The sequence below is a fragment of the Pollachius pollachius genome, assembly GCF_949987615.1.
Source record: "Pollachius pollachius genome assembly, chromosome: 3".
In the NCBI taxonomy this organism is placed as follows: Eukaryota; Metazoa; Chordata; class Actinopteri; order Gadiformes; family Gadidae; genus Pollachius; species Pollachius pollachius.
Window position 1 is genome coordinate 7515882 of NC_136936.1, and position 12522 is coordinate 7528403.

Here is a 12522-nt window from a genome sequence, read left to right on the forward strand (position 1 = left end):
TCAGGTAAGCAGAACTGACAGAAGAAACTGAGCTGGCGAGACAGAGAGGGACACAGAGAGGGTGAATGATCTGGCAGAGTACTACTACTTTATTACAGTCGAGACACTCTTTAGGATGGTCAGGGCATGACGTGTGTTGTGACCTGAAGTTACACAGTGGATTAATTTCGACTGAAACGGATCTCGTTTCCCAACTACGATTCAAAGAGATCTATACACCGTCAGGAGTCCGGAATTAACAGGTAGCCCACGCTATTCACAAACAATTGTGTGTTTATACGGGACATTAAACCGCCTCTGTGCGTAGCAACACAACACGGTCACATCTTCTATCAATTCGCTATGAATGTTTTATTATCGACAGCGTGTGTGCGCCATATGCGAGTTAGTGCAGCGATTACTGGGACAGGAACGGGGTTTTTGGTCGTGACATGTCCTAAATGTTGTGCGACCACGGTGGTATCCATTCGGATCTGCTCTATAATGCATGACTGAAATAATCCGTACACGAACATATGGCGCTGAGGGCCTGCGCCTCGCCGCAGGTAAACAAACCGCTGCTCTGCCCTGGAGACGCTGTTGGTGAGTTGGGTGTGGATCTCTTCATGGTAACCTATTGTGTCTCATTTACACATTCCGATCACTGAGGCTGTATGCAATGGTAAAGTAGTTACTCATAGGTTTAAGACACTGAATAATGTCATGATAGCGTAATAACCATGGCATTGCTCTATTGTTGTCGGTGTGCATATGCCGTGTTGCAGGTGTGAGAGCATGTGTGTCGGCGATGCTGGGGCCCCCAGAGGCTAAGGCTGTAATGATATACCTGATAATGAGGACCAAGATGACTTCATCACTGCAATTAGTCTCAAAGTATTGTATGTCTTTGTCAAACAGCAAAAGTGAAACGGTTAACTTAGTTCTACAGAGCTTTGTCGTTGGCCTATATCAGCCCATTGTTATCTGACCGGTTTAATCATTGTCAAAATTTACGTCTTAATAACAGGCCTAGTTGAATGTAACGGACGACGTCATTTTAGGAACACACTCACTTTTCAACAGGGACGATCGAGATCTTAACACAATATGATAAAATTGAGAAAGAGAAGATAAAATTGACTTAATGAGAACATGCATTTCCTCTCTAAATCAAATGTACTTTTGATTTAGAGAGGTACAGTATTTAGCTTAAGATGTATTTAGCTCAATTATTGTGTTGTAGTGTATGCACATAAATCAAAGTACAACACAAAATAGGACATCCACAATCAAGCACCATACCCAAAATGGTGAACCAAACAATAGCACTCCCATTGGACACACCTTTACCTGTTCACCCTCCATACAGACACGTCCTCCCACATACCTTTACCTGTTCACTGCACACCCTTCCATCACAGCTTCCCCTGTGCGCTCTTCAAACCAACGCCAAAGAGGAACCTCTCCGGCGGAGCCATGTTGTCGGGGGACGAGATTCTGTGCAGCACGCGGCAGGTCATCGCCGGGCTGGAGGCGCTGCGGGGGGAGAACCGCAGTCTGCTGGACGACCTGCAGGGGGCCATGGAGACGCGGCTGGCGCCCGACAGCGGCAGCCTGGAGCAGGAGAAGAGCAGCCTCATCCACCAGTCCCTGGAGAGGATCGAGCTGGGCCTGGGGGAGGCACAGGTACACACCCACACTGAACCCTAGCTCTGCTGATCCAGGACCAGCAGTACAAGAGAGGACTGAGCTGGGCCTGGGGTAAGCACGGGTGCACACCCAAACAGAATAGCACGCCATGGGGGTGGCAGTAGCTCAGCAGTAGCTCGGGAGGTAGAGCGGGTTGACTTGTAACCAGAAGGTTGCTAATTCGATCCCCGGCTCCTCCTAGCTGAGTGTCGAGGTGTCCCTGAGCAAGGCAGCTCACCCTGACTCCTCCCGACGAGCTGGCTGTCGCCCTGCGTGGTGGTCCCCGCCGTCAGTGTTAGAATGTGTGAATGAAAGGTTGTAAGTCGCCTTGGATAAAAGCATCAGCAAAGTAGGGCTGAACGATTAATCGAATTCAAATCGAAAACGCGATGTGATATAACGCGCTATGCAAATTGCAAAGGCTGCGATTAAAAAAAGAAAAAAAAAGCTAAAGAAAGTGATTTGTTACTGACTGGAAATCAGCAAGATTCATTTATTTTTATTTTTGTTTTACAATTCAATAGTTAAATAAAGAAGTTTATAATATAAATTAATCTCAACACATCGGCCTGGCCTAAAGGAAAGAGCAGTTTTTATGTTGACTGCTTCCAATGTTGTGTTGGTCATACTAAAGAATGATTTATTTATTTTTTAGTGAATAATACACAACATAAAGAACTTAAGAAATAATTAAAATCGCACATTAAATCGCAATCTCAATATTGGTAAAAAAAAAAACGCAATTAGATTATTTCCCCAAATCGTTCAGCCCTACAGCAAAGACCCCTAAATGTAAATGTAGGTGTAAACAGTACAGAACATACCAGCGCTCTGCTGAACGAAGGCCACATGACGTTCAGTGGAGAGGTTTTTTCAGGTGAATAACAGCAACTAAAGAAATGTCTACTATTACCATTTACTAGTCCAACTATTAACTTCATCGACAGCAACTTACAGTGAATTCAGAGGACGTGTCATTAAGGAGCAGGGAGGGGTGGGGCCGTCTTGCTCAAAGATGCGGACGTTTTGGATCGAACCCAGTACAATCAGCCTGGAGTCTTATATACTCCAGTCACTGCACCAGTCCGACCAGTGCCACACCCAGTTACCGCCCAGCTGAGCTCCGAGCAGACACCAACGACCAAAGGGCTATCGACAGTAGTGAGGGTGTTGTGAGCGTTGACCCAGAGCCTCCGTGGTCCTCCTCCAGGTGATGATGGCGCTGTCAGCCCACCTGGGCTCCCTGGAGGCGGAGAAACAGAAGCTGCGTGCCCAGGTGAGCACCGCCACACAGGAGCCGCACACAGTGGTGGTCTTTTCTACTGCGTTTGTTCTTCATTGTTCTCATTTGTTTTATTTCTTCTTTTCATATTTTTTTTGCTTCGATCACTCATTCTTCCTCCTTTGGATCTTCTCCTACTATCCTTCTACTATTTCACTTCTCCACCTCCTCCAACACCAACTCCTCCTCCACCCCCCCCCTCCTCACTTTTCAACCACTACCTCCTCCTCCCCCTCTCCTCCTCCCCCTCTCCTCCTCCCATCGCCTTTCTACCACTTCCTCCACCTCCTCCTCCTTCTCCCTTTATCCTCCTCCCTTTCTCCTCCTCCTCCCCCTCTTTCTTCTCCTGATCCTCCTCCTCTCCTTCCTCCTCATCACCTTTCTACCCCTACCTCCTCCTCACCCTCCCCTCCACCTCCTTATCTTCCATCACCTTTCTATCACCACCTCCTCCCCCCCCCCCTCCACTATCTTTCTCACACGACTTCCTCCCCCTCTCCCCCTCCTCCCCCTCTCCCCCTCTCCCCCTCACCCCCTCTCCCCCTCTCCCCCTCTCCCCCTCTCCCCTCTCCCCCTCTCCCCCTCCTCCCCCTCTCCCCCTCCTCCCCCTCTCCTCCTCCCCCTCTCCCCCTCTCCCCCAGGTGAGGAGGCTGTGCCAGGAGAACCAGTGGCTGAGGGACGAGCTGGCCGGGGCCCAGCAGCGGCTGCAGGAGCGGGAGCAGGAGGTGGTGACGCTGGAGGAGCAGAACAGACACCTGCAGTTCATGGCCTCCATACGCAAATACGACCAGGACGCCCCGTCACAGGTGAGGGGGAGGAGCCTGGGGGTCAAACACCCAATCATCTGGGTCCACGTGGTGCGAGGGGGAGGAGCCAGGGGGTCAAACACCCAATCATCTGGGTCCACGTGGTGCGAGGGGGAGGAGCCAGGGGGTCAAACACCCAATCATCTGGGTCCACGTGGTTCGAGGGGGAGGAGCCAGGGGGTCAAACACCCAATCATCTGGGTCCACGTGGTGCGAAGGGAGGAGCCTGTCAGCGGGGGTCCAGACACTCAATCTGGGTCACATGGTGCGAGGGGGAGGAGCCTGTCAGCGGGGGTCAAACACCCAATCATCTGGGTCCACGTGGTGCGAGGGGGAGGAGCCTGTCGACGGGGTTAAAGGTGACATTCTATACCACCAGGTGCGAGTGTGATTAGCCGTTACAACCAGAATGTGGATTGATAGATCAGTCTACCAGCCTACCCAGTGGACTGTATCAGACCTTGCTCATCTATCCATCATACATCTAGGTGGACACGCCCACTTGTGATGTCAGAAGAGGCCGATTTTCAAACCGGCTTGTAACGGCTCATCACACTCACACCTGGTGGTTTAATATGTCACCTTTAACACCCCCAAGGACCTCGGCCCACATGGTGCGGGGGGGGTTGGGAGGGATGGGCGCCGGCTGTACCGGGAAACATGAACATGAACAGAACACTTTATTTCCTCATGCACCTCGAGCATGAATGGTTACTCAACACAGACACATGGAGGTAAGGTGGAGGGAATGCCGCTCCTCCCTGAGCTCCGGTCCTATGGTCCTCACGGGCCTCGATGGAGCGTGGCGGAGGGGGCTGTTTCTCTGTCTCGGTCGGCCCCACCTGGTTCTTAAAGATCACGGTCGGATCAGATCCTAGCCAGACTGGTACACACCTGAGAAGCATTTAGGACTGAGGCCTAGTGTTTTAACATGGTGCCGCAGCAGTTCTTGATGATGTCACAGCATGCCTTTGATTGGTCCTCCCCAGGACGACAAGGACCCGTCGTCCAATAAGGAGTCGCTGGACGACCTCTTCCCCACCGAAGAGGAGGAGCAGTCACAGAGTAAGAGCAGCGCCATGGCAACACGAATGTGGGCGTGGTCACACTGATCCAAAGGGTTTTGTGCATTTTAACGAACATTGCTGGATGTAAACACCACTAACACATACTTTCATAAACATCTGATTCTGATTCAAAAAGCATCTCTGCATGAGGTCCAGTTGTTCTTTAAAGGTGACCTTAAAAGCCATTTTGAAAATCTACCTCTTCTGACATCACATGTGGGCGTGTCCACCTAGATGTGTGATGGATAGATCGGTCTACCAGCCTCCCCAGTGGACCGTAGCAAACGCTGCTCGTCCATCCGTCACACATCTAGGTGGACACGCCCACGTGATGTCAGAAGAGGCCGCCATTCAAAACGGCTTGCGATGGCTGGTCACACTCACACCTGGTGGTTTAATAAGTCACCTTTAAGGAACCAGCTCGGGGAGCACTAACATTAAGCACCGCAGTCTCATCCAAACGTCCGCCCCCCAGTGCCCCAGCCCCGGCACAGCTGTGCTGCCGCCGCCGCCCAGCAGGGGGGCTACGAGATCCCGGCCCGCCTGCGGACCCTCCACAACCTGGTGATCCAGTACGCGTCGCAGGGCCGCTACGAGGTGGCCGTGCCCCTCTGTAAACAGGTAGGGCCCCCCCCCCAACCCCCTGACTACAGGCTGCCCCACAGACACACTTCTGGTCCTGAGGGACTCTGTGGATCAACTTAGAACAGGATCTAAATGGATGAATCTATTTATCATTATACGTTTAGAACAGGATCTAAATGGATGAATCTATTTATCATTATACGTTTAGAACAGGATCTAAATGGATGAATCTATTTATCATTATACGTTTAGAACAGGATCTAAATGGATGAATCTATTAATCATTATACGTTTAGAACAGGATCTAAATGGATGAATCTATTTATCATTATACGTTTAGAACAGGATCTAAATGGATGAATCTATTTATCGTTATACGTTTAGAACAGGATCTAAATGGATGAATCTATTTATCGTTATACGTTTAGAACAGGATCTAAATGGATGAATCTATTTATCGTTATACGTTTAGAACAGGATCTTAATGGATGAATCTATTTATCATTACACGTTTAGATCAGGATCTTAATGGATGAATCTATTTATCATTATACGTTTAGAACAGGATCTAAATGGATGAATCTATTTATCGTTATACGTTTAGAACAGGATCTTAATGGATGAATCTATTTATCATTACACGTTTAGATCAGGATCTAAACGTGTAATTCTAAGTTTCTACTATTTGGTGGACGCTTTATCCAGACCGATGTTAGAATACAGTTAGGGCCGCCTCCATTCTTCACGGATCTGTAATCTAATATGGAAACCTGGCAGCACGGAATTCATCAATCTATATTTCCTTCTATTTTGTGTTGTTCTCGTCTCTCCTCTTTCATGGAGTCACACTCTACGCTTGCATTTCAAGCGCCACCAGGCTCTAAAAAGGAAAAGCTCAGAGCCAGTGAGCCTGTAGCCCGGCCCGTAGGACCCGGTGTTGACCCTCTGTTCTCCCTCCGTCCCCCACCAGGCCTTGGAAGACCTGGAGAAGTCCTCGGGCCACACCCACCCCGACGTGGCCACCATGCTGAACATCCTGGCGCTGGTGTACAGGTGAGGGGACGGCCGTTACCATGGCTACCAGGTAACGGTTAATTGTTGTTTGTGACCGTGTGGTGACACCTCCACGCCCCGGGGCGCTCAACGACCACAGGTGACCACTTATTATGGGATGTCGTCATGGTAGCACGAGGAGAATGGCTTCTGTTTTCTTGGGGTGATTCGGTAACGCTTGGTTACCAAGCGTTAGTGCTGCTTACGTCATTGGCTTTCAAACTGTGGTACTGCAGGAAGACCGTTCCCGATCTTTGTTGTTTCAGGAAGTCATCGTGTTCCTCTTAAATATTTGAATGCCAATAATTGCATGGATTGTTTTATGGTGCGTTAGATTGAATCAACTGACCAATATCTACTAGCAAGGGCAGGAGATCAAATACAATGCAACATTTCAAGCGAATGTGATTTCAAGCGAATGTGATAATAAACAGCTAATACCTGCTCTGATGAATCGTTGTCTCTGGCTATCTGCCTACCTATCTGTTCTGTCTGGATGATCTGTCTGCCTCCCACATCTGTTCCGTCTGGATTGTCTGTCTGCCTCTCACATCTGTTCTGTTTGGATAACATGTCTGCCTACTCACATTTGTACCTGTCTGGATAACCTGTCTTCCTCTCACATCTGTACCTGTCTGTCTGCAGAGATCAGAATAAATACAAGGAAGCGGCCAATCTGTTGAACGACGCACTCGAGATCCGTGAGAAAACACTCGGACTGGACCACCCCGCTGTAGGTCACACACACACCACACCACACTAGAGCACACTACACCACACACACACACACACACACACACACACACCTGTTATTAACACTAATGATGCATTTGTGTGTGTGCGTGTGTGTGTGCAGGTAGCCGCTACGCTGAACAACTTAGCCGTGCTTTACGGGAAGAGAGGAAAATACAAGGAGGCAGAGCCGCTGTGTAAGAGAGCTCTGGAGATCAGAGAAAAGGTATACACACACACACACACGTACACACACACACAGACACACAGACACACACGTTCAGTGTATGACCTATATCTCTGGACCTCTCTCTGAGTGTGTATGACCTATATCTCTGGACCTCTCTCTGAGTGTGTATGACCTATATCTCTGGAACTCTTCCTGAGTGTGTGTACCTATATCTCTGGACCTCTCTCTGAGTGTGTATGACCTATATCTCTGGACCTCTCTCTGAGTGTGTGTATGACCTATATCTCTGGACCTCTCTCTGAGTGTGTGTACCTATATCTGTGGAACTCTTCCTGAGTGTGTGTACCTATATCTGTGGAACTCTTCCTGAGTGTGTGTACCTATATCTCTGGACCTCTTCCTGAGTGTGTGTACCTATATCTCTGGACCTCTTCCTGAGTGTGTATGATCTATATCTCTGGACCTCTTCCTGAGTGTGTGTATGACCTATATCTCTGGACCTCTTCCTGAGTGTGTATACCTATATCTCTGGACCTCTTCCTGAGTGTGTATGACCTATACCTCTGGACCTCTTCCTGAGTGTGTATGACCTATATCTCTGGACCTCCTTCTGAGTGTGTGTACCTATATCTCTGGACCTCTTCCTGAGTGTGTGTACCTATATCTCTGGACCTCCTTCTGAGTATGTGTATGACCCCCCCCCCCCCCCTCAGGTGCTGGGCATGGAGCACCCTGACGTGGCCAAGCAGCTCAACAACCTGGCCCTGCTGTGCCAGAACCAGGGCAAGTACCAAGAGGTGGAGCAGTACTACGAGAGGGCCCTCCACATCTACCAGAACCGCCTGGGCCCCGACGACTCCAACGTGGCCAAGACCAAGAACAACCTGGTCTGTGTGTGTGTGTGTGTGTGTGTGTGTGTGTGCGTGTGTGTGTGTGTGTGTGTGTGTGTGTGTGTGTGTGTGTGTGTGTGAGAATGTAGGCAATATTCTGCCGTATCATTATTTTCACTTGAGTTCACTTTACTATATATATATACTATACATTTGACCAAACTGTGTCGACTGAGATGGTTTTATTCAAACTGGAACACCAAAATATTTCACTGCAGCCATTGATTTAGCTTTTTATTGGATCAGTGCTTCAAGAATTAAACCCATCCAACTATGACTCAATCCAGTATCATCCAAGTTAAATCAAAAGGGAAAAGCAACAGAATGCAGGTTTATGTAAGGTCAGTTACAACAGCCAACTGATCAGAGGGAGAAAGTGGAAAACTCATCCAAGTAAAAAAGTTTGATGTGTGGAAAGTTTATTACACACACATCTATGGAGGAAATTCCTCTCATCTTCCTCTCTTTCTCTCTCACTCTCTCTCCATGTGTCTAGGCGTCATGTTACCTGAAGCAGGGGAAGTACAGACAAGCCGAATGCCTCTACAAAGAGATCCTCACCAGAGCACATGAAAAGGAGTTTGGATCAGTGGAAGGTGCATACTTCACAAATGTTAAACATTGAGTACTGTACAATTAAAATCAGATGCTGATCAGTATCGTTGCAGATGCCGGACCATAAATGCCAGCTTGTCATCGTTGAACAATCAAACTATTCTATCAACAGTAAACGTGTGTGGACTTGGCTTTTATTGGAGAGGAATGTCTAATCCCTGTACATCTGTTCCTCTTTTATTTAGTCTTTAGTCTGTTTTTCATTTTATGTCATCATTATTAAAAAAAAAATTATATCTCAAGAAAGGCAGTACAAAATGTAATGTAGATATATATACTATATATCATTATACCATTCATATATATATATATATATATATATATATATACACACACACAGAAATGAAAATCAAAAACCAGAAGCTAATAATCCTAATCATTTGTCTGTATCCTACAGTCCATTATTCTTATCACCGTTACATATTTTTATGCTTTATCTTTCCATACTATTATGATATACCTATTGTACGTTCACCATCCAACTGTCCCTCTCTCTGCTTGTGTCCCTCTCTCCCCCCTCTCCCCCCTCTCCCCCCAGGAGACGGTCGCCCCAACTGGTCGGGGCCGGAGCAGGGAGGCCCCCAGCAGGAGGGCGTGGGGGGCCTCAGGAGAAGCGGCTCCTTCACCAAGCTGCGGGAGTCCATCCGCCGCAGCAGTGAGAAGCTGGTCCGCAAGCTCAAAGGAGTGGGCACCGAGGAGAGCGCCCCAAGGAACCCTGGGTAATCACTCTCATTCGCTATTCACCGTTAAGTCGGGCACGTCACACATTTGGTTCGGTTCGGGCTGCTCCGTAGCCTTAAGTACATTATAAATATTTAAATAGACAGAATAGATTTAAATATTGAACTACTAATTACGTTGCAATACTTATGAATGAGTAATGCTGAATAAATCGGTGATCTTTTCCCTCCGTGATCCCGCTGCCCACACGCGGTCTTCAGGATGAAGAGGGCCAACTCTCTGAATGTGTTGAACGTTGGAGCCAGAGAGACCCGGGAAGCAGCTCAGGTGAGTTCCTGGACCTGTTACCTGCCCTCAACACTCACAGTTCAACCCAGGGTTTCATTCAGACCGCTATTGCAGTGATACAAAGGGACTGATAAACATAACTACGCCACGCTGTAGTAGAAGTAGTAGTGAAGTAAAACCACAAGGTAACATACAGTGGGTGGGACATTCGGTGGTCTAAACAGGCCTTTGATCTATTTTCTAAAGGTAGGATTGGCAATTTGGAGAAAACTGTTATGCCTGATTTTGAAAGTATTCAACCGTCAGTCAATCATGCCTTCCTCCAAAACACTTGGCTTTCTCGTTAGCTTAGCAAAAGGTCTGCCTGGCCTAGTTGAAGTGCATGGTCCGAGTTTGTGCAGGTTGCTGAATGGGTAGGGAGACAAACAGGTAAGCCACCCAATAATTACATGGGGGCGATATAACTGTATTGATGGCTGTCAGGATGTTTAGAGAAGTATGACCAACAATGCTTGAGAAACTAATTGCCAATTGTAATTTTAATCTAATTGTATCTTGAATAAACAACACCAGCCCATTTCTTTATCAGGAAATTTGATCTAGAAATTGTGACGTAAAAAAAATGGGTAATATAGTTGGTAATATAGAAACTTGTGTGTAGATCAGTTGAAGCGGACTACAATAAACGTGTACAACTGTAAACGCCACTGATGATTCCGTTTCCTGTGCTCATCAACAGCTTCCGGGTGGACTCACGGAAACACGAGGTCTGAGCTCTAGCACTATGAGCCTAGCCCGGCGTGGGTCGCTAGGGGGGAACGAGCTAACACACACACACCGCAGGTGATACACACCCTTCTGTAGACCAATCCTGATCCATCGCTCTGGACGGTTAGCTCACCTCTCTGTGGAGGGTTAGCTAACCTCTCTGGGGAAGATCACCTACGATCTATGGGTTGGTAGGTATTCACAGGGTTTACATTTTTCAGAGCTCATCCGTTCTCATCAACACATCCTACATCAAGTGGTTCTGTGTATACCGGCCGTCATTATACTACAACACCACTGAATACCAGTAGCAATACCGCAAATATGAAATACTAAAACAGTGCACTTTAGACAGCCATACACGTCGACCATTTCAGACTCCGAAACATTCCGAAGAAATCATGAAACGCTACTTTATGTTCGTGCTCAAGTATGCCGTTTAGATGTTTAAAAAAAATCGCATTTCCTCTAGATTTGTATTCTGTAGAAGAATTGTGAAATTCTTTTAAAAGTGTGATGCAGTTAAGCTGTTCATTTTGCTGCTTTTATCTGAAATACAAAAGAAAAATCCATCCAAATTTAGGGAGATACTAACACAAATCAAAAGTTCAAAGTTTCAAGGCAGCATGCTAAATCTGGAGGGTTTTACAACCTATGCAATGTGAATTGAATCTTGTACAACGGTGGGATGATAAGTTTCTGTTTTGGTGACTGAAGTTCTATTAAAACCATATCCTTTGACTTGCAAACATCCAGAAGAATGTGGATCATAGGTCTTTGGACGCATGCGATTGTGGTCCCGCAAATGACTAAATCATTATTCAATTAGTGGGACACCAAGCATTCTTGAAGTCAACAGTACATGATGGTCCTTATTTGGGCTTGGATTTGATTCAAAACGTATCTATCTTTATTTAAAGCGTGCTCAAAACAGCACAGACCTGTTACGCTTAGCTTTGTGTAACCATGGTTACATTCCAACAATGGTACAAGGAAATTGCTCAACCGAGTTTGGTGTCTTGAAGTGAAATGTGTTTTTATTTTCTGTATTGTCGTGTTGTCCATTTTGATAAGAAGCTTGATATGAAATGTTTCGTAACGCAATCGATATCCCCAAAGTTTGCTCTGTGTGCCTGAATGAACAACAATCATTAATTTAAAAAAAAGTTTACGTGCTTATTTAACTGCTAATATTACTGTGCATGTTAAATGTGCACTCCCTCATGGCACCAAAAACAGACCAAGACTATGGTCTCCTAAATCTCAAGGGCCCATCGTGGTTGGGGCCCCTGTGGCACTAGATGTGCAGCTGTACATTCTATTACTATTTTTTTTCTCATGGATAAAACGACTTGTTGTTGAACTGCTGGATGTAGAGTATTTGACTCATGTTTGATAGGGTGATTTCCAAAACCCTGGTCCTCATTCAAACCACTACTGTTAGCGGACTAGCTAAGCTACGCTACAATCAGAATGTTGCAAAGAAACCTAGAGTGGTACGTAGGAGGTATTTATGTAGATCGTTACAAAGAAGGCCTAATGCGTTTGTTATGAAATGTTCATATTTTATATATATATTCCAAACCTGAAGCTGAACTGTCCAATAAAGCATTATAAGACTTTTGAGCATCCTTTCTTGATCAAATTAAAATGACTATTAATTATCAGGTTATATTATTGAAAGACTTTGAATAATAGCGTGTGATTTGAGTGAGGAATAGGATGTGGGGCATGAGAGCTGGGAAGAGGGTCATTTGAGTTGGCAGCTCTGAAATACTGTTTTAAAGTTCAAAGAAGAAAATGTAAAATTACAAATCTTAAATACTGAATTAGAAAAAAAGAAAAGTCAGTCATGTGAGTAAAGAAAAACATTTTGTATTTGAGGATTCAGGTTGAA

At 46.4% G+C, this 12522-nt stretch overlaps 1 protein-coding gene across 3 annotated transcripts; it reads left to right on the top strand.

The window, feature by feature from the left end:
- Positions 1-12222, top strand: klc3 (kinesin light chain 3). Of its 3 annotated transcripts, none has more exons than XM_079731540.1 (14): positions 1-878; positions 1401-1665; positions 2879-2944; positions 3592-3756; positions 4746-4821; positions 5299-5444; positions 6379-6461; positions 7107-7194; positions 7318-7419; positions 8097-8270; positions 8770-8869; positions 9427-9607; positions 9830-9896; positions 10597-12222. In XM_079731540.1, exons 2-14 carry the CDS (start codon positions 1456-1458, stop codon positions 10702-10704), a joined length of 1566 nt encoding a protein of 521 aa, XP_079587666.1. In that variant the 5' UTR covers positions 1-878; positions 1401-1455; the 3' UTR covers positions 10705-12222. The 3 variants fall into 3 exon arrangements, with proteins under 3 accessions (XP_079587666.1, XP_079587665.1, XP_079587664.1); XM_079731539.1 differs by having other exon boundaries at positions 1-242; XM_079731538.1 differs by having other exon boundaries at positions 1-1665.
- Positions 12223-12522: the final 300 nt, after the last annotated feature.

Coding starts and splice junctions, on each gene's coding strand:
- klc3 (XM_079731538.1), top strand. CDS start 1,456: ATGTTGTCGGGGGACGAGATTCTGTGCAGCACGCGGCAGGTCATCGCC. Junction 4,822..5,298: donor AGAGGAGGAGCAGTCACAGA/GTAAGAGCAGCG, acceptor TCCGCCCCCCAG/TGCCCCAGCCCCGGCACAGC. Junction 5,445..6,378: donor CCGTGCCCCTCTGTAAACAG/GTAGGGCCCCCC, acceptor GTCCCCCACCAG/GCCTTGGAAGACCTGGAGAA.